The sequence below is a fragment of the Lasiosphaeria miniovina genome (assembly GCF_030549165.1).
Source record: "Lasiosphaeria miniovina strain SMH2392-1A chromosome Unknown B0T26scaffold_3, whole genome shotgun sequence".
In the NCBI taxonomy this organism is placed as follows: domain Eukaryota; kingdom Fungi; phylum Ascomycota; class Sordariomycetes; order Sordariales; family Lasiosphaeriaceae; genus Lasiosphaeria; species Lasiosphaeria miniovina.
The window spans coordinates 4956000-4975587 of record NW_026848222.1 but is presented as its reverse complement, the minus strand read 5'-3'; the positions used below and the strand labels follow the sequence as shown (position 1 = coordinate 4975587).

The 19588-nt window shown below is 55.4% G+C and overlaps 7 protein-coding genes and 1 non-coding gene across 8 annotated transcripts; 2 read left to right on the top strand and 6 right to left on the bottom strand.

The window, feature by feature from the left end:
• Positions 1-25: 25 nt before the first annotated feature.
• B0T26DRAFT_705240 (coronin-6) lies at positions 26-3057 on the bottom strand. Its single transcript, XM_060441745.1, has 8 exons — positions 2809-3057; positions 2555-2643; positions 2276-2418; positions 2066-2212; positions 1562-1983; positions 1462-1498; positions 1291-1405; positions 26-1241 (listed from the first exon to the last, which is right to left on the bottom strand). Exons 1-8 carry the CDS (start codon positions 2840-2842, stop codon positions 399-401), a joined length of 1830 nt encoding a protein of 609 aa, XP_060298995.1. The 5' UTR covers positions 2843-3057; the 3' UTR covers positions 26-398.
• Positions 3058-3561: 504 nt separating this feature from the next.
• B0T26DRAFT_t95 lies at positions 3562-3645 on the bottom strand. The gene has a single exon. It is a non-coding gene; the product is annotated as a tRNA-Val (tRNA).
• A 161-nt stretch (positions 3646-3806) lies between these two features.
• On the top strand, positions 3807-5890 carry B0T26DRAFT_247222 (kinase-like domain-containing protein). Its single transcript, XM_060433979.1, has 2 exons — positions 3807-4858; positions 4952-5890. The coding sequence occupies exons 1-2, from the start codon at positions 4251-4253 to the stop codon at positions 5799-5801; spliced, it is 1458 nt and encodes a 485-aa protein (XP_060298994.1). The 5' UTR covers positions 3807-4250; the 3' UTR covers positions 5802-5890.
• Positions 5891-6407: 517 nt separating this feature from the next.
• B0T26DRAFT_674684 (uncharacterized protein) lies at positions 6408-7332 on the bottom strand (the record flags this gene model as incomplete). Its single annotated transcript, XM_060439736.1, has 2 exons — positions 6408-7129; positions 7194-7332. 2 exons carry the CDS (start codon positions 7330-7332, stop codon positions 6408-6410), a joined length of 861 nt encoding a protein of 286 aa, XP_060298993.1.
• Positions 7333-9226: 1894 nt separating this feature from the next.
• On the top strand, positions 9227-12154 carry B0T26DRAFT_674683 (uncharacterized protein; the record flags this gene model as incomplete). Its single annotated transcript, XM_060439735.1, has 12 exons — positions 9227-9286; positions 9340-9365; positions 9484-9513; positions 9755-9803; positions 10145-10171; positions 10326-10402; positions 10511-10520; positions 10608-10707; positions 10846-10898; positions 11009-11566; positions 11617-11876; positions 11935-12154. The coding sequence occupies 12 exons, from the start codon at positions 9227-9229 to the stop codon at positions 12152-12154; spliced, it is 1470 nt and encodes a 489-aa protein (XP_060298992.1).
• A 474-nt stretch (positions 12155-12628) lies between these two features.
• Positions 12629-13863, bottom strand: B0T26DRAFT_247603 (ribosomal protein S10 domain-containing protein). The gene is made up of 5 exons (XM_060433980.1): positions 13705-13863; positions 13448-13573; positions 13256-13353; positions 13145-13188; positions 12629-13066 (listed from the first exon to the last, which is right to left on the bottom strand). The coding sequence occupies exons 1-5, from the start codon at positions 13753-13755 to the stop codon at positions 13026-13028; spliced, it is 360 nt and encodes a 119-aa protein (XP_060298991.1). The 5' UTR covers positions 13756-13863; the 3' UTR covers positions 12629-13025.
• A 330-nt stretch (positions 13864-14193) lies between these two features.
• B0T26DRAFT_705219 (uncharacterized protein) lies at positions 14194-15766 on the bottom strand. Its single transcript, XM_060441744.1, has 4 exons — positions 15469-15766; positions 15099-15345; positions 14883-15034; positions 14194-14823 (listed from the first exon to the last, which is right to left on the bottom strand). Exons 1-4 carry the CDS (start codon positions 15753-15755, stop codon positions 14670-14672), a joined length of 840 nt encoding a protein of 279 aa, XP_060298990.1. The 5' UTR covers positions 15756-15766; the 3' UTR covers positions 14194-14669.
• A 660-nt stretch (positions 15767-16426) lies between these two features.
• B0T26DRAFT_641556 (uncharacterized protein) lies at positions 16427-19319 on the bottom strand (the record flags this gene model as incomplete). Its single annotated transcript, XM_060437354.1, has 2 exons — positions 16427-19089; positions 19289-19319. 2 exons carry the CDS (start codon positions 19317-19319, stop codon positions 16427-16429), a joined length of 2694 nt encoding a protein of 897 aa, XP_060298989.1.
• Positions 19320-19588: the final 269 nt, after the last annotated feature.

The following is a 19588-nucleotide window of genomic DNA, read 5'->3' as shown; positions in this document are numbered from 1 at the left end:
GTCCACACCGCTAACTTGCTATAGACGGGTAACAAGACGTTATATTATTCCGGAATGGGTTTAAAGCTGCCCTGTAAGAGAGCATGTATTACCACAGGAAAAAAACTAGCACAGGCAATAGACTGGCTGGCGCAATCACGGAGGATATTTCTGTTTTTTTTTCCATATGAGAGGCTGCCTTAGAATGAACCCAAGACAGAGCGAGACATATTTTCATGGACCTAATGCCTTTTTGAACACAAACATGCCCGAAGAGACTCAGACCCTCACCGCAAAACCTGGCCTGAGAAGACCAATTGGTACAACAACGCTTGACAAAACTCATCTCCCATCATAGACCTAAACAAACCGCCCGCCGTCATCAGCCTTTCCAACTCGCACGACCGTCCGCCACCAGCTCAAGACCTCGCTGACTCGAGGTCCAGCTCTAGCTGTCGGATCCTCTCGCTCTGGTCTTGCGAGATTGGACCGACCTTCTTCTTGAGAGTCTCGACTTCGGTGGTAAGCTGCTTGATGATTTCGCTCTGGGCGTTGATCTTCTCGCTCTGTACTCCGATGATCTTGACCTGCTGCTCGAGGAGAGTCTTGATCTGTGCTAGAGATTCCTCAACCGAGGTGCTTGGGGGTGTTGAGATAGCGGGGGGAGTGACGCGCGAGACCGCCGGCGCAATGGGCTGAGGCGACTTGAGTGGCGAAGATGGCTTGGGCTGTGTCGCAGGGGCCGTCACAACTGGCGACGTGGGCTTGGAACGGATCGGAGCCGCAGCCCGGGGAGCAGGGCGCGTGACCTCCTCAAAGCTTGACGTCTCAGCATCATCGTCGTCGCTTTCATCCTCGTCTTGGAACTTGTTGGCTACAGCTGACATGGAAGCCTTCTGATCTGCCACGACAGGCGGTGAGCGGGGGGCAATGGGCGCCGGCTCCGGCGCCTTTCTGGCGGCAGGTGCCGGTGCCAGTGCAGGTGCTGGCACCGAACCGATTGCGGGCGTCGAAGGCTTGAAGTCAGCGGGGAGCTCGACAGGCGCATTCCCGTCGTAGATGCTCTCTAGATCAATCTTGGGGGGGAGCGCAGTCTTTCCATCAAACCATTCCTTGGCAGAAACACCTGGCTTCGAACCAACTGCCGGAGGGAAAATGTCTGACTGGAAGGTTTCGGCTCGACGAGGCACCGTGAACGAAATTGGCTCAATGTACGAGTCGCTGACGGTCTTGAAGGCCCTCATGACCTCGTTCTCGTGGACCTGCTCTGGTTAGTCACGGTGCCGCCTGATGATCAAGAGCGGCACTTACGTTAACACCGCGCCTCGGCAAGAAGGCAATTCCACGCTGGGGGTCTCCCGATTTGTACTCAGACAAGAACTCAAACTTGTCGTTCTCATACTCGAAATAGCGAATGTTGCCATCGCTGCGGCGGATATTAGTATGCAACATCAAATGGTTGGACTAGCGATGTAGACCTACCCCTTTCCAGCAAGATATAGACAGTTGGACCCGTCATCTATAGTACTGTGTTAAAAACTGCGCTTGTCTGCAAAATAGATGGGCCAGAGTGGCAGCTTACCCCAGAATGGCATGCAGACGCCGGAAATGGAGTCGAGCGAGGTGAGCCCGCCGATGGGGTCCTTCCGGCCGGGCTCCCACAGGCCGATCTGCCTCTCGCTCGTTCTAGTGAAGCCGGTGGTGGCGATGCGGTTGTGTTCGCCCATCCACACGGCACGGCTGTTCTTGGCTCCCTCGTGGCCTGGATGCTCGTGCACCGGCGTCTGCTGGCGGACATCCCAAACGCGCAGCTTCTTGTCTCTCGAAGTGGTGACGAGCATAGACCCGTTAGCGCTCCACGAGAGACTCTGCACAATGTCGGGGTGCTTGAGGGTGATGTGAGCCTGTCCCGTGCTGATGTCCCAAAGCTTGATTGCTAGGTCGCCCGAAGCCGAAGCTAGGATATTCTCGGCGGCGGGGTTGAACAGGACATGCCCGACTTTTCTACAAGACAAGACTGTGAGCGCGAGGAATGGAGCAGGCGCGCAAATGCACAGGCTAGCTAGGCAGACTGAACAGGTCGCACCTCGAGTGGCCAGTCAACTTGGCGACGGGCGAAACGTGTGGGACTTCTTCAGCATCGCTGTAGAGTGAGAAGCCCTGCGGGACCTGCCATATGAACACCTTCGCGTCATCAGATGCTGAGGCAATGATTCTATCGTTGAACGGGTTCCTGTTATGGGCGAGAGGTTAGATAGTCTGTTGGGGGCCTTCGTCCGAGGGAAACAAGACGTACCAGTCCGTGTCGAGGACGGCAGCAGTGTGACCTCGGAAAAGGGGTATCTGGTCGGGAAGCTTTCCGCGCTCGTTGAGGGGAATGACAGCGAAGGCGCCACCACCACTGGATTCCCAATTGACGGCCAGATACTCGGGGTTGGCCTGTGTAGGCGACGGGTCAGCGAGGCACGCGACGGCGATGGGCAGAGGCAGCGGCAGATCGACAGGGCAGCTGAGGGCCGGGATGGGGACGAGGCATGGGGTATGGGACGACAGGTATCCGTCTCGGTATCCGTACCTTTATAAGATTGGTGTCCCAGGCATTGCGGCTGATGTGGAGGTTGTCGTAGCAGAACTCCTTTCGCGTCGATTTGCCAAAGACATGTCCTGCAGCATTATCAGTCAGTTATCAAAGGCTCACGGCATCGCAGGCTTGGCGGCCAAAAGCTCGGGGCGGCGAGGTTCAATGTGAGGCCCAAGGCTGAGCTCGCAGTGAGCCTGCGGGGAACCTGGGACCCGAGTGAGGGGGAGGTGAATGGAAGGTGCGCCTACGATATTTCGACGCGCGCACAAAGCGGCCAGCCATGAGGAAAGCAAGATGTTAGAGAATTGACGTTTGGGTCAACGGTGAGGAGAGTTGTAGACACAGGTCTCAAAAGCGTGGCGATTTGTAGTGCACCAAGTAATAAATGCAAGGCGAAGCGTGGGGAGACAGGAATGTGGACAGGCTGCATTCCGTAGGGAGGTAAAGTGGGATGCGGTGCGGTGCGGCGGTGCGGTAAGCTCAATGTCAAATAAGCCCCGCGACGGTTGCTCCCTGAGACTCTGGCACCGCCTAGGCCCGAGCGCCCCTGTCTTCCCCCTTAATTGGCTTGCCACTTGCACCGCCGCGCCTTATTACCCCTCCATCCTAAACAGGACACTAGAACAAGATAGTGCCACAGCTTGGTTTAGAACACCATCGTTTCAACGACAACCCGTTAGCCTTTTGTTGCTCGGGCTCACTAGATGGAAGGAAGCATGGAAGCAGAACTTGAGGCAGGATGTCTGTGAGACGGATTGTAGAGTGAAGAGCCTACCTAATACGTGTTCCGCACTAGAATAACTGCTGCCTTAGGTTCCTGTATCTAACTAACGTGATGCCCTTTCTGCGAATTATATCCGCATTCTCAATGAAAAATGAGGGCGTTTCTATCTTGTAGCAAAGGAACGACAGCAAATAGGAGCAAAAAAAGTAATTGGGTTCACTCAAAGAATGAAGCTCCAATTCAACAAAGAGATGAATCCGTGACTGACAAAAGGGGATGTCCACACCAGGGATCGAACCTGGGACCTGTCGCGACCACGTAACCGTGTGAGGCGAACGTCATACCACTAGACCATACGGACTGGCTATTGGTGAAATTTTATGCGAGGTACATGCGCTATAACCCGTACCGGCGGGGTCGTTGATGCACGCCGCTTCTCCGCAGAGTGTTAGATGCAGTACAGGGTGCTTTGCATCATGCTCCTTTAAGAATAAAGAAAAAGATAGTTTAGACAAGTTATATGGATGACGAGAGGTCCAGTACTTAAGGTGCCAGCAGACGGTGAGTTGTAAGAGTGAGAAAAGACTAAGTGAGGCGAGGTAGAGGAAAGGGTGCACAGGTTGGTAGCGTACTTAGCGGGCGAGACTGAGAGCTTCGACCACCCAACCAGGAAATCTCCAAATAAACTCCGTCAGGGAGCTTCTTTCCCTGCTGCTGCGCGCAACCACGGAACGCAGACTTTCTCGACAGCTCCCTACAGCAATGTGGGCGCGCCACCACAAACCCCCAGAACAGGGCGTATTAAGGCAATGCTTGCTTGGTTTTCTGGAATAGATTCTGGACCTTGAAGTGTCGGATTCACAAAAGAATCTCAACGAATTCGCCCAAGCTAAGCTGCGCCCGTGCGCGATCGCAACTGAGCCTCGCCAAAATATAGAAAGAGTCCCACCAACGGCCGAAAACAAGATGTCAACTACAACGGGCAAGATCAAGTCCCGCTGGGCCGACGACGAAACTGACGCTGCGCTGGAAGCCCAGGCGAAGAAGGAAAGGGAGGAAAAGAAGCGCCAAAAGGCCGAGAAGGCGCGCAAGCTCGAGGAAGAGAAGCGGGCGCGCGAAGCCGAAGCCGCTGCGAGCGCGCGACAAGCTGCACCTCAGCAGGGCGACGATGACACGAATCCCAACAGCGAGCCCCCCTCCAAGCGGCGGAGGATATCGCCAGAGCGCGAGACAGGGCCGCCAGGCCGCGCAGCGGGGGTCGACAGCAGCAGCAGCGGCACGACGCTGCTGCGGCTCGGAGGGGCCAGGGGCGCGTTTGGGCCGTGCCGGAGCGTCGAGAACTACGACAAGCTCAACGACATTGAAGAGGGCGCGTATGGCTGGGTGGCGCGGGCGAAGGAGCTCAAGACGGGCAATGTGGTGGCGCTGAAGCGGCTGAAGATCGACCCCAAGGACCGCAGCGGACTGCCTGTCACCGGCCTGCGCGAGATACAGATCCTCAAGGACTGTAGCCACAGGAATGTGGTCAAGCTGCGGGAGGTGGTCGTCGGCGAGGACACGAGCAAGATTGAAAAGTACGGACATGTCCATTCGCTCCTTTGCCTCCCTCCCAAAACCCATGAAACGAGAAACGAGTAATTAGCTAAATATTTGATGCCGCACTACAGCATCTTCCTCGTCCTCGAATTCCTTGAACACGACCTCAAGGGGATCCTCGAAGACATGCCCGAGCCGTTCCTCGCGTCCGAGGTCAAGACGCTGCTGCTGCAGCTAGCGTCGGGGGTCGCCTACCTGCACGGCAACTACATCCTGCACCGCGACCTCAAGACGTCCAACCTGCTGCTCAACAACCGCGGCCAGCTCAAGATCGCCGACTTCGGCATGGCGCGGTACGTGGGGGATCCGCCGCCCAAGCTGACGCAGCTGGTGGTGACGCTGTGGTACCGGGCGCCGGAGCTGCTGCTGGGGGCGGCGCGGTACGGCGCGGCCGTCGACATGTGGAGTGTTGGGTGCATCTTCGGCGAGCTGTTGACGCGGGAGCCGCTGTTGCAGGGCAAGAACGAGGTGGACGAGCTGACCAAGATCTTCGAGCTGTGCGGCATCCCGACCGACGAGTCGTGGCCAGGCTTCCGGCGCCTGCCCAACGCGCGCGCGCTGCGCCTGCCAAAGATCCCCGCGGCCAACGGGTCCGTGGTGCGCGCAAAGTTCCCGCTGCTGACTGCGGCAGGCGTGGCGCTGCTCAACGACCTGCTGGCCCTCGACCCGGCCAAGCGGCCCGCCGCCGAGGCCATGCTCGCCCACGAGTACTTCAAGCAGGACCCCAAGCCGAAGCAGGAGGCCATGTTCCCGACTTTCCCGAGCAAGGCCGGCCAGGAGAGGAGGCGGCGCCAGAAGACGCCGAACGCCCCGGTCCGCGGGCAAGCCGCAGACCCTCTGGGCGCCGTCGACTTTAGCGGCATTTTCTCGGGGCGCGAGAAGGAAGAGAGAGGCGGGGGGTTCTCCCTTCGGATGGTCTAGATTTGGGAAAGGCCTCTCTCTTCGGGGATGGCCATTTGTACACGGACAACCGTCTGCACTCGCAGAAGCAAGCACCTGCGAGGCCCCAACCGGGATTGGGATTGAGCGACATTGGCTGTTCATAATCATAGTCTCGCAATCCTCTTCTTGCCGCAGGGCAACGAAATCATTCGGAATACTAGACATTTTTAGTGTCCATTGCTTTCACACCAAGGCATTGGCACTGCGGACAACCTCGAATTAAGTTTAGCCCTACAGCAATGATGGATAAAGAAGACATCATTAAGCTACTAGGGGCTTGAACTTGTATATGTGCAAAGTTCATGAGCTGCATGAAATAAATACATGCCACCAAATTATGTTCCGAGAGTCTTTTTTTATCCCATAAATGAAAATGAAGAACCCCAAAAAATTCGCAAAATGGCAATGATGAAAATGTCTTGACCAAAAACGCCAATTTCCTGCCACCATCACTACCCTCACCACCGACCGCGACCCTATTAGCGATATGAACAGCCCCGTCCAATCTCAATCCCTAGAAAGAATTACAAGGAATTATATCACAGCAGCAGCAATGTGCCGCCCTCGGGTTTCTGTTTCTGTTTTTCAGAGAAGTGCTCCAAAGCCCGCAACAAACCACGTGAAGCTGAGAACCGTGGCAATGCTCATGACCATAGCAGCGCCCACCGCGCGGTTGTCCATGCCCGACATGGCGCCGCTGCACGTCGCGCACTTCCACTCGCCGAGGTCTTGGTACGGGCGCTTCTGGTACATCCCAAAGGTGAAGCCCGTAAAGGGCGACAGGTAGCCGGCCTCGGGCGGGGCACTGATGCTGCTCTCGGCGTCGTATATTACGAGCGTGTAACGCTCCGTCAGCAGCTCGTTCTCGGCGTACTGGCTCGTGTCCCAGGTGAAGGCCGCCTGTGTCGCAAACGTCATGTTCTGCGTCAGCGTCCACGTCCTCGTCGCCACGGAGCAGCTGACCAGCACGTCGATGGCCGTCGGCGTGCCCTGCAGGCTCGTGTAGTTCCAGACCCACGTCACGGGCTCGTCGATCTTGTACAGCTGGGTGCCGTCGGTGAGCGCGGGTGTCACCATGACCACGTTGCCGGCCGGATCCACAGGGTTGAACTCGGTGTGTGTCGGCTCGGACGAGTCGCTATCCGAACCACCCGACCGAGTTCCAGTCTCGGTGGCAGAGCCAGTTTTGGATTTGGTGATGCCCCCAGTGTTGAGATTTACGGATGTTGCCGACGGCGGCGTGTGTTTGCCTGAATTTGTAGGAGTGGACGTGGGATTTCCGGTGGGAGTAGCGGAAGTGTGCGAGGCTGCGCAAGTTAACACAAGAGTTACTATTGTACACGGCTTCGCAATGGGAAAAGGTCTTCATACATGACGACGAGTCATCCCGGCGAACAATTAACGAGTCGAGTTCGGGAAGCCACCTCGGCCATGACGACCAAGCAGAGACGACAGGTGACAAAGACAGAAGGGCAACAACCAACTGGCTCACTGATCGAGTTGTTCGCATGATGGCGATGGTTTCAACGACAAGGGCGGGGAGGGGGTTTGAGGGAAGATATAGTGGTGGACGAGAGGGATAAGACCTCAAGGCCGCGGACAGGATCTAAGCAACTCAATCCCACGACGAGATTCAAGAATATCTCTGATGGCGTTGTTTAACGTCGGAAAAAATGGCTGCGGTGGTCGTGTCGGCTTCGGTGTCGGTGTTGGTACAGGTCACCAACTGGAGAGACGTGGCACGGCGTTCGCTGTGTGCTGCGGCGGGTTGTCCCTTATCGACTTGGCCGGAAAACAAGGGCCCACGCGTGAAGGATGAGCCAAAAAAAAATCCCACGGGGGGAGAAAAGAGGCGTAATTAATTATGCCAAAAGAAACAAAAAGATTGGCCTTGGCCGATGGAAATGCGAAACAGAGCACAGGAAGCGAGCGTTGGAAACGAAAAAGCGAGCGTATTCGTGGTTGCTGAAGAAACAAAAAAAGCGAATGACGGGTTGGCTGAGAGAGGCTTCAGTGAGATGTCGGTCGGACGACGGGGCTGGAATGAGAAATCAAATCGAGAAAACAGAGTTCCAAGCTACGCCCTCGTCTTCTGGTGCATTGGTCTCGCAGGGATCTAAACCGGAAGTTTGGGCGACCAATAATGGGTCCCACGGAGGGATGCGGCCAATCAGGGGCACAGCGTAATCGGGCTTAGCGGGAGGGCTTGAGGGGTCACTAAGCGAGGAACTGGGAACTTGGGTTCGTGTTGTGGTGGCGTTGTTGAAAACCCGGAGACGGCCTTGACCATTCATGCCACGCAAACCCCCCGGTTATCCCCCTGCTAGCAGCCTACCTGCTGCGAGGTGCCGGGCGGGGTTTTCTCGTGTTTTTGCGTGGTCCGGCTGAGATCCGACCCCATCTGGCCCCAACTAAAAATAATACCGAGAATAGTGGATGCTTGAAGTTGACGTTGACAGGGTGCGCTGGACGAGATCCTTTTGTTTCCGTAGGGCAGAGCCGCGGCGAGGTCGCTCCTCTGTATCAAATTCAAGGCATTCATTCGATTTAAATGCTGAGCACTCCTTTAGCGCCGACACCTCCCTTCCAACGGACGTGCCGCTTTTCCATGCCCTTCCCAAAGTCCCCGCTGCATGATGCCGCCTTCGATCTTATTACCGGGTTTCCCCAACCCGACGCTGCGAATGTTTCGTTCCCTAACACGGAAGCCCGTTTTACAAACAAAGTCCCGTCTTGACCTGTCCTTCTTTTCTCAGTGGAAATCGAGCCCTCCTACTGCTACAAATTCATCCTTAGGGCTCTTTTCTCACCTTCAGTCCTCCATATGGGTGCCTAAGCGTTAGAGCATGGCGTTGCTGGTGCCACTAAATCTGGGGACCTCTTGGTCGATGATGAGCCGCAGATCAGCATGGCGCTAGGTTCGAGTTCGAAGCCGCACCCGAACGCACGTCCCCCGTCTCTGTGTCTGTCCCCGTCTCAGAGCTGCGTGCGCTGTCTGCTCTTCCGTCTATCATCTCTTCTTTCCCACCGCAGTCCAGAAGGCTAAGGCTCGACATGCAGTCATGGACAGCTCAACTACAGCTCTCGGGCGATGCAGCCGAAAGAGCATGCTTGGAGGCTAGAGGCAACGAATGCATTAGTGAGGGGGCAACCCGAGTTTAACAGTGTCATCTCAACAGTGCTTACGTCCGTTAGCCTGTATCTTTGCTCCTTTCTCTTTGAGACTGAGAAACGCTCTTTAGGCCGTCAGAGCGACCACTCCGGCAACCGCTCATGGTCCGCCAATCTTGGATTGGGGGAATCACGCATTCGCGCATTCGTTGCCGAGATGGTGCTACGCGACATGCCGGGAACACGACATTGATTCTGTGAATAGCCATGCGGGCTTGCTTTGACCGCAAGTCATGGCAGCCGTGGCAGTCATGGCATGGGCACATCTGTTGCACCCGACCTCACCCGTCTCGGTACGTAAGGCAGGCAGTCAGGTGGTCTTATTGTACTGTACGCATCGATTCAGGTTGTCGTGGACAAGTACACGCAAAGGTCAACATAACCCCGTCGCTTGGTCTCATTCGGTTCAATTCCTTCCGGTCTTTCTTGACAGATCAGACTCAAGAAGTCCAGTCTCTGAGTTAAAGGTTGACTTTTCTTTTGTTGCAAGACATGCACAGAAAAAGCCGTCTGTTGAATGGTAGGTAAGGTTATGGTGGACGAGAATGAGTATATGCTTATACCAGAGTTGCCTCTTTCAAAGTGTGGCTTGCAAACAGGCGTTCCTTGGACAGCAAAATGGGTATCCCAGGCAGTATGGTATCAAGCTAAAGCATTCAACTTACAAACCAATTATCTTTCCCTACTCCTTACGCATCAGTGGGACAAAGGATATGCAGATCACTGGTTGCCTTGCGCAGGTTCGAGACACTCAATTATAGTACAAATACGATTACGAAAGGGTGCATCTATCTCTTTCTGAGAGCTCTGGTGAGTTGAAGCTTCTCTCGGATTGGTCGCTGGAGTTGAATGTTATACTCCAACTGGGCGCTGAGACTTGCATTAGAGTCGGGCCACCGCAACATGTCGTTGGTTATGCTTTGAGGCAATGGTTGGGTCCTTGGCACCACTGACTGGCAAGCCCGCCTATGGGAATGTGGCCCGTGTCACGCACTCACAGGCGCTTACACAGTCAGCCAGCCAACCGCCGGCCGCCTGGGCTGCAAGCTGCGACGAATTGCACGTGAGGATAAGCACTCGCCTGCAAGGATAGCACTGATTGCCAAAAAAGCACTTGCGGGCGCCCGCTAACGCTAAATTGACTCCACTAGGCATGTTTGCGGGTGCCAGGGAGCCAGGTAAGAAGGTGACAAGTGCTACACTAGATCTTGGCGGCCAATCTTTGGGCTCTGGGGTGTCGGCGGTCGACCTTCAGCTGAATTAAGGGGAGCTTGCGCCGACGCGACGACCGACCTTCCTCTTCATCCTCGCACCTGTTTCCGCCGTCGCTAGGCTATGGGCAAGATGACATCGGTCGACGCCGCTACGGTAACCATTGATCGTGGGTATTTCGACACTCTAGTGCGAAGGTAAGCATAGAGTTCATGGCATGGCATGCCCTGCCTGGCCTGGCCTTTGCCCAAGCGCCGCATACATGTACATACAGGTTGATGCTGATCTCTATGTTGCCATGCTAGGGCCCATTTTGTACGTGCAGAGCGCAGACTTACAGCCTCTTCCGATCTCCTAATGGCCGATCCAATCGAGAACTCTAACGCCTCAAACTCCTCCTAGAACTCTGAATCGCTCGCGAATAATGGCCATCCTCCACTCCTCGCCGTGACCGTGTCGCGGGGCGAATACGACAGTCTTCAGGCGATTGCCAAGCAATATGGTAAGATGGAACTGCCATACTCCGTACTTGGTGTTGGGATGGCTTGGGCGTCGCACATCATCTCTACATCCCTCTGGGACACCCTTCGGCGATCTATCTAGCACACTGCGCTGGGGCTAACATTGGGTCTGTGAACAGAGAACCTGCGACGCAATCTACTCCGTGGCGGGGTCGGGGAGGAGACTGTGGATGTGAGTACCCTCATGATTTCAGGGAGTAGCCATACCTCATCCCGTGAAGATGCCCCTCGTCCCCCCCGTCCTCGCATTGCATTGAATGGTGCTCACCGAATGAATGATAGCTCCTCAGTCAAGATGACCACACAATCCAAGACGGCAGGAGCCAAGCGCCTTCGCCATCCAAGGCCGACGTGACGGACGACGGAGGTGCCCGACTGAACACGCCCACGCCGCAGCCTTCGACGGCCTTTTTCGACCAGCCCAAGCCTAGGACCTATGGCTATCGGAACGGCAACGGCTACAGCGGTAACGACACCGCGGGCGCTACCCACAAGCATAGCGACCGTCCAGCGTGGGCAGACCACGATGCAGATCTGGAAGATGAGGAGGACATCTCATGCGATTCGCCCGTCGAGAGCCCTGGCGGTGCGGCTGCCCCCAAGCAGCAGGGACAGAAACCGCAGTTTGTCCGCCAATGCATGAGAACTATCCAGCTTCAGAACCTTGCTGAGGGAATCACCCATGCCGATATCACCAGTGTTGTGCGAGGTGGTATGGTCTTGGATGTCTTCCTCCGGGCCCATGAGCGCTCCGCGACCGTGTCTTTCCTGGACGCCATGGATGCGAAGAGGTTTTACGACCACGTGCGCAAGCATGACTTGTATATCAAAAACAAGCGGGTAGGTCTTGCGGGCCTGGACGACTGGAATGTGTGCCTGGGAGCTAACAGAGTCAGGTTGATATCAAATGGAGTGATCGGCAGTTCATTTTACCAGGCCATGTGGCAGGTAAGATTGGCTCAGGTGCCAGCCGTAACCTCGTCATTCGTCGATACGATGGCAGGCACACGGAAGAGAATATCCGCGAGGATCTAGACCATATTCACAATCTTATTGTCGTCAAGATTGAGTTCCTCGGTGGAAACTGCTATCTGAGTCTGAATTCGGTGCACAATGCCATCTATGCGCGGCAGTGCATGATGAGTCGATTGTACGTGTTTTGTCGCCCGAATACCCGGGACCACGAGGCTGACACGGTTTTTTTTAAGCAAGTACAAGGGTACAAAGATCGACTGGGATGTCGATGAGTGTGCCCAGCCATTGGAGCAACCCCCGCCGCCAGTGAAGCCGCGCAAGGAAAACGCGGCATTGAAGAAGGCCCCCTCGACGGTTGCGAACCGTTTCCACCTGTTGCACATCGACGACGGCGAGGAAGATGAAATAGCAGCGACATTCCAGTCCAAGAAGTCGGTTGGCATTGCCGCTTAGGATGCGCCGCGCCACGAGTTCGCACCGCAGATGGGCATGCACCACTTCCCGTACTGATATCCCGACTGGTAGCCGCATCGTCGTTGGGGGCTATACTCTGTCTAGCCGGAGACGCCCGGAGAGACGTATTCGACTTGTTTCTCGCAAACTAATAAAAATGCATCAAGCTGAGACATAGTTTGCTAGCAGACTAGGCGGCGTTAAGGATACCCTATGGCTATTCCCCGCCTCTTTTTATTTTTATTTCCTGGTTTCCTTTTTTTTCCTCCTTTTTTTTCCTTGCCTCTTAACGGCTTTATGCTATACTGCGAAATAAGGGCCAGGTCGTGCGCAACGACTTACTTAGATTGCTTTTGTGGGGATATATTTTCCTTCTCGCATCTATCGTTTCTAAGTTATTGCTGGGCAAAGGAATTGTCCTGCAAAACAGTGAGCACGGCGAGGGCTTGTCTTTTTCTTCTTTTCCTGCACATACGGCCCCCCAATGGGATTCCTTATATGTAAATCTATGGCTTACGTTTCTGGCCCTTTTTTCCCTCGGGGAATGTTGCCTATGTCACAATGCCTGATTCTGAGATGCATGTTTGGCTAACCCTTCGCGATCCGTCTAGTTGGTTGTCTCTAGGTTGTAGAAATTAAGATTGGTTAACGCAATTATGAAGTTACGCCAATGGCTCGCACAATACAGACGGATGGCACACGAGAATTAGGGCTAAGACAGGGTTCCTAGCTTCGATTCATCTCTATCTAGTCTAAGGACTCATCTACTTGTCTATCCCACACGGGGACCGTAGGGACGGGCGAAACTGCATCACCACCGCCATCCAGGAACACCGGCATAGGTAGGGCAACTGCTGCTTGACATGCTAAATCAAGCAGCAATAGTGACCTCGACCTCGACGCCCGCCTCGACTGTTGAGGGGGAGACATGTGTTAGAACCATCACAACATATATGTGTATGACTGGTTGGGGTTGGGCAAGCTACTTACTATTGACAATGATGGACTTGACAACCTCGGTCGGGGCGAAGAGGCTGGGTTGGGCGTTAGTCGTCTGTCTCTCAAAAGTTGACACTCATTTCACGGGCGCCAAAAACTCACTCGATCAGTCGCTTGTGAATGCGCAGCTCATAAGCGTCCCAGGTCTTGCTGCCCTCGCCACACGGCGTCTTGCGCGTGGTGATCTTGAGGTTTCTGGTCTGAAGAAGTACGAAAGGACATGTTAGTTGTCAAGTCTAGTTTGCTTTTCTTTGGTACGCTGTCACGGCCATGGTTTTTCGTCAGTTTACGTACCGGAAGACGGACCGGGCCCTTAGACCGGAGGCCCTTGGACCGAGCTCGCTCGTAGAGCTCGCCGCACACTTTCTCGAGCGAGCGGATGTCGCGGCTCGTCAGGGTGATGCGGATGCGGTAGATTTTCTGTTAAGGGGGGTTAGCTAGCTGGACGTAGGATTGCCATTGTGGCTTCGACTTTTATTCCTTCTTTCTTGTACATGTGCCTCGCAAGCAGGGAACAAATAGCTTTAGAAGAGGTTGAACAAAGAACGTACCGGCTGCTCGCCGAGAGCACCACCCGCCTTGTCCGTCTTTTGATGAGACATTTTGGAAAAGAAAAAAAAATCGATTTCTTTCACGAAACGAAATTTTCTAGATAGATTAGGAAAATGACCGTCACGACTCGGCAAGTCGGATTGACTTGCACGGTAACGTGATGACGGTCGAAGCTCTTGAGAAAACTGACCTGCAACGACACACGCTCACTTGTTCGTGATGTTGGTTGGGTTTTTTCTGTGTGGGCAATTATTTTGGAGTTTTTGTTCACCACCCGCGCCGTATCAAAACCACCCCTGACGGTTTGGTGCAGCGTGCACGGGCCGTCCCCCTAGGGCTGGCCTGCAGCCGTGGGACTGAATGGGGTGCTTTAATCCGAGAGTTGCAATCTCTCAATGCCAAGACTTCCGTTTGTTACCCGTCTAGGGTTTAGAAGTGTATTACAGTAAGTAGTGTATTACAGTTTTTGAGAGGCACAGTACACACTTCTGCACACAACAACCTAAGCAGAGAGTTTGTGAGGACGGGTTGTTATCACTGAATGTTTACAGACTGCGGTGGTTGTGAACTGCAGTGACGTGTGTTCACGAATACCTGTGGATTCAATGTCACAACTTGGGTTGCCTGAGAATTATCTCGTCTCTTATTTCACAGACGCTTCTGCAACGTGGACTCATCTAGCTCCTACCTACCTGAGGTGCTTATCACGTCAAGTATTTCCTCGCCCTCTTTCTCGCTCCGGACGCCTTTTAAGCCTAAGCCTAAGAGATGACATAAGTATCACAAAAACCATGTTTATCTACGGACCTTGCGCCGAAAAGTTGGAAATACACGCGCTTATACCATCGCTGAACAACGGATGAAAACATAAAACATTTGCAGAATGTGCGGCTAATGGCATTCCTCACGCGTCAGCATGATGCACCCTCAGTCATTCCCTCTCAGCCATTCCCTCTGAGCACTCTCAAACCGCTCCCCACGCTTTGTCCACCGGCAGGCTTACGCCGTTGATGGTCCTCGCCTGGTCACTGACCAAAAAGGTAATCGTCTTGGCTACCTCGAGCGCCGTGATGGTCGGCGCCGCTGCGGACGGCTGGGCCTGGAGCGCATGGACTGGCCTGTTGATGTTTCGCGGCGTCAGTGGCAGCTGTACCGAGGGAAAACGGGGCAGACTTACTCGATCTGCGCAAAGGCATCAGAGTCCCACAGCTGGCTGCGCCCGGCTATGATGGTCTTGCCAATGTCCGAGGCCACGGCGCCCGGCAGCACGGCGTTGCACCGGATGCCGTCGTTCCTGAAGCGCCACGCGACGTTCTTGGTGGCGCCAATCTAGACAGCCAAAATCTCAGCTTTTATATCTTTGGCGGGGCTGCAAATAGAAGAGAATCCTCACCAGACCGTGCTTGGACGACGTATACGCGATGCCGGCCACGGCGCCACTGGTGCCGGCCGTGCTCGCCACGTTGACGATGACGCCGTCCTTCTTGGCCTTCATGAACGGCAGCACGCTGCGCATCATCTTCACGGGCACCGTCAGGTTGACCGCCATCACCTTGTCCCACAGCTCGTCGCTTACGCCGTCGGCGCTGCTGAAGTTGTCCATGACGCCCGCCACGTTGACGAGGACGTCGACGCGGCTCCTAGGGAGGCGAAGATGGAGTCTGTTAGATTTTGGACACAACCTCTCCCCCTGTCTTTCACAGACACGTTCACACGGTCTAACCCAGAAACAGCACCGGGATTCATCCCTCACAACCACCTACCCAAAAGCAGCCGCACAGACACGGACGCCGTCCTCGCAGGCGCCGGGCTTGGTAAGGTCGCCGCGGGTGAAGTGGAAGCGGCCGTGGTCGGCCTCGCGGAGGAGAGCATAGTCAAACTCTGCGACGTCGAGGCCGCAGACCTGGAACTGGTGGGCGAGCAGCAGCTGTGCGACGGCGAGGCCGATGCCCGAGGCGCACCCCGTGACGATGGCGACTTTGCCGAAGCCGAGGGGGTCGACGGCGGTCTGGGGCACGAACAGGGCGTCGGGCGCCGTGTTGTAGAGCATGACTTTTTTTTGAGTGTCTGCCTACCTAGGTATTTCCGGGATGCTGCGGTAGAGAGGAAGAGAGAGAGAGCGAGGGGCGGAGAGAAAGCTGGAAATTATGTCCAGGAGCAAGAAAACATAAACGTCACCATGACGAGATGGCGTGTTGCCATAGATAAATAGTCCATTTTCGTTTATATACAGCCTTGGTAGAGCCCGGCACTTACACTAAATCTACGACGTCGGTGTGGTGAGCGGGAGATGGTACGATACAATGGGCCCTTCACGAGCATATGAGCGCCGAGACCGCATGGTGCGGGCGGTATTGAGCGGGAGCGGGGGTGCGAGGTGGCATCGCCAAAACATCACGCCACAGAAAACCACGGGGTGGGGATATCTCATCGCCTTATTCATCACGGCCGCGACAGCTGGCCTAGATTGCATTGTCCAAGTGTCCGAACTAAGATAAGTATGCTGATAGAATGATAATCGCATACAGCGCTAAGGAACCCACAACTTTGAATTGCGTTCTTCGCTGCTGGCCAAAAGAACGAACACTGGGTAGGTAGAGCCAGTCCCGATTGCCTGCCGCCCGACGGACCGCCTCCAAGTTCATACAAATTATCATCAGCCCACCATAAACGTGAAATCCGCCTACCAAGACGTTAGATCTCACCCCAACGCCAGTGCCCCTATCTCCCCACGCTCGAGACAGACTCTAGGTAAGAAAGAAGGAAGTTGCGGTCCGCAGGAGAGATTGGTGTCTGGCTACTCCGCCGCGAGACTGGGGCGCTGCCTTGGCCGTGATCCCCAGATGCTGAGGCCAACGATGCAACGCGGGACCGGGGGGTGCCAGACCGGACCTGCTCAAACATGGCTGGTTCCTTCATCTTGGCTTGTTCGCCACCCGCGAACCCAGTCGGCGAAGGCTGTCCCTTCCCGAAAAGTGACAGGAGCTTGTGCTTTTGTTCCGGGATGGCGTTTGATTGCCGTGAGACGGTCCCAGATGGTTGGTGTGACTGGGGTGCCGGCGCAGAATGTGTTGCAGAATGGGTTTGCAGCGGTGACTGCTTATACACAAGACCTGCTGTCTGTGGCATCTTGTCCTGACTCTCTGATACATACACAACCCCACGGCTCCTCGGAGATGGCAAGTTAGACTGACCAGTGATCATAGTCTCATAGCGTGTAGTGCCGCCGGGAACAGGTTGACTGGGAACCTGCTTCACAACGGAACTTTGCCTCTTGTCGGTCTCGGATTGCTTCGGTCGACTCAGAATTTGGACCGCCCGATACGGCAGGTTAACTTCTGGGTTCATCCGCAATGGTGCACCTCTGGCATCTGACGCAAACGCCAAAGCCTCTGCGGCTGAGAAGGGTTTGGACATGGGACCACCGGGTCCTTCCATTCCTTTAAAGACTACCGGCTCCTTTCCTTTGCTCTTGTTAGTGATCGACTCGCCGCTTGGCGACGACATCGGCGCCGGCTTCTTGAACATGTCTAGCAAAATCGAGCGGTGAGAGTCTGTAGACTGAATAGGATGGGGAACAGAGGCTGATGGACCGGCCGGTGCTGCCATGGTCTGGGGCGCATTGTTATCAAACCGAGGCTTCCCGGCTTGAGCCATGTTGTGCGGCAGGTATTGCGCTGCGGCATTGGCTTGTTGCGAAACAGGCAAGTTCGCCCAATGGGCAGATGGATGCTGCGTTTGACTGTTCAACTGCGGCCCGGCGCCATCCCTGGAGCCGACAACAGATGCCTTGTTTTCACCCGATTCCCGGTCTTCGGTTTTGAAGGCATTCAACAATGATATCTTGTGATTGGTCAGCTGAGGGGGGATATTCGACGGCTGCTGCTGGGCTTGTAAGGGTTCCGGATCGCTAGCTGCAAACACATTTTGAGGAATATGGCGGGCTTGCATGGTGCCGTGAGCAGTCGAATCCGGAATGTTCGGAGTGGGCAGGATAGCCCGCGTGAGGAGAGATTGCTGAACCTGAGGAGGCAGCGGCTGTGGGTGCAACAGTACAGGCTCCTTACGCGGCATATGATTCGGATTTACGGATTGGTTTCGGCCGGAGAACTGATGCTGGAGGGGAGCTTGAATAGGGGCACGCATCTGATTGAAATAGCCGCCCGGCAGATTCTGGTTCGAGGTAGGCCGAACGGAGAAAGTTGGAGGGGCCTGGTAGTCGTCGACGCGCATCCTCTGCGTGGGATGGTGATGGTGTGGGGTATGGGGCTCGGGTGCGTTAGAGTAGGTGAGGTCAAATGGCGTGTGGGGAAGCTGGCTTTGGTTCGGCTGGCTTTGGTTCGGCTGGCTTTGCTGGCTCGTCTGAGCTTGCTGGGACGGAAGCTCGCCCTTCTTTTGTAGAATTGCCATCAAGGCCTCACCCTTGTCGGGATTGACTGCAGTAGAGGGGCTCATTTGTAGGCCTTGGATTGGCGGCTGCACCTTGAGGAGACGTTGGAGTTCAAGTGTGGCTCCGGCGAGGGTTTCGATTGCCGGCGTACAGTTGGAAGGCCCAGCCAGGGGTTCCGTGTGACTTCCAATATCGTCCTCGGTGAGAGGCTCCTCAATGGGGATATGGACAGGCAGGTGGGAATGACTGGCCGCGCGGGCCTCGTCCTTCTTCCGCTGTTGAACAACCCACTTCTTCAAGGGCACAAGGAATGGGGCTACCATGTAGAATTTGTTGGCATTCGTTACCGCTGCCAGGTCATTAGGGTGGTTGCTGCCCTTTTTCCGGAAGGCTGGCAACTCGGAGAGCTTGTACCACTGGATCTTGCTGATCTCCTTCCGCGTCCTCGGGTGGAAAGGCGTGTCCATGGGGATGTCGCGGAAGACGTAGAGCCGGATCTGCTGCTCCCTCATGGAGATCTGGATGTATTTGACCTCGTCGTCTTTGGGCACCAGGCCGGCCTCTTTGATGTCAAAGCCCGTCTCTTCGTACACTTCCCGGACGGCGCAGTCCAGATCGTCCTCGTCCTTGTTGATCTTGCCGCGCGGGAAGCTCCAGTTGGCGCCCTTCTTCCAGCCCTTGACGAGAACGGTCGAGTCCATGGCCTCGTTGAGGAGAATGGCACCCCTGACGGGGACTCGGGTTTTGTACTGGAGGAACTGATCGAATGCGCGCATGTGGTTTTCGACGGAGAAGGATGCAAGCAGCGGGCAGTGCTGGAAGATGCGGAGGCAGAAGCTGCGAAGGGACATGGACGGCAACGTGGGGTCCAGCGGACGGATGAAATCTTCGTAGAACCATTGTGCCTCCTCCACCTGGAAGCAGATGCGTGCGACAGACGATAGATCTTCTTTGGGGAGGTTTATGATGAAGCGGACGCAAAGGTCATCCAGCCCTGTAGACGAGTAAGCGGACTATCCTATCAACAACAGACACGCGCAGCACAGCAGGCAACGCAACGCGACTCGACCCGTCCGTCCCTCGGTCCGTCGGCCGGAGAAATGGAGAAAGGGGGCAAGCAACGTGGGTGGGCCGGGCCGGACGAGCCACAGAATCAGTAGCAGGAGTAGTAGGAGTGAGTAGCAGCAACATACAATCTTCGAGTTGCATGGTTGATTCGGCCATGTCGACATAATCTGCTTCGCATATCCACGACACGGCTACAGACGGCAGGGCTTGTCAATTGAATGTCGTAGTCAAGTGTCGGGGCTTCGAAACGGGCTGGGTGACTGGGTCCGAGTTGCAGACCGATGAGGCTGAAGCTGGCCACCTGGTCAAGTCTTGTTGAGGCCGTTACGACCTGGCCTAGTGGCCTGAGGTGACTAGGGCAGGTGAGGGGCGGCGGGATCGAACGAGGGGCGTGGCAGGGCAGCGCGCGCCCAGCGGGCAAACAG

Bases quoted from the DNA above. Each gene is read 5' to 3' on its own strand.
- B0T26DRAFT_247603 (XM_060433980.1), bottom strand. From the start codon at position 13,755: ATGTCTCATCAAAAGACGGACAAGGCGGGTGGTGCTCTCGGCGAGCAG. The intron at 13,189-13,255 runs GTGAGTTTTTGG...CGCCCAACCCAG, and splicing joins ATTCACAAGCGACTGATCGA to CCTCTTCGCCCCGACCGAGG. The intron at 13,067-13,144 runs GTAAGTAGCTTG...CCCCCTCAACAG, and splicing joins CAAGTCCATCATTGTCAATA to TCGAGGCGGGCGTCGAGGTC.
- B0T26DRAFT_247222 (XM_060433979.1), top strand. From the start codon at position 4,251: ATGTCAACTACAACGGGCAAGATCAAGTCCCGCTGGGCCGACGACGAA. The intron at 4,859-4,951 runs GTACGGACATGT...GCCGCACTACAG, and splicing joins GACACGAGCAAGATTGAAAA to CATCTTCCTCGTCCTCGAAT.
- B0T26DRAFT_705219 (XM_060441744.1), bottom strand. From the start codon at position 15,755: ATGCTCTACAACACGGCGCCCGACGCCCTGTTCGTGCCCCAGACCGCC. The intron at 15,346-15,468 runs GTAGGTGGTTGT...TCGCCTCCCTAG, and splicing joins GTCTGTGCGGCTGCTTTTGG to GAGCCGCGTCGACGTCCTCG. The intron at 14,824-14,882 runs GTAAGTCTGCCC...AAACATCAACAG, and splicing joins GATGCCTTTGCGCAGATCGA to GCCAGTCCATGCGCTCCAGG.
- B0T26DRAFT_705240 (XM_060441745.1), bottom strand. From the start codon at position 2,842: ATGGCTGGCCGCTTTGTGCGCGCGTCGAAATATC. The intron at 2,213-2,275 runs GTACGTCTTGTT...CGCCCATAACAG, and splicing joins GCCGTCCTCGACACGGACTG to GAACCCGTTCAACGATAGAA. The intron at 1,499-1,561 runs GTAAGCTGCCAC...ACAGTACTATAG, and splicing joins CGTCTGCATGCCATTCTGGG to ATGACGGGTCCAACTGTCTA.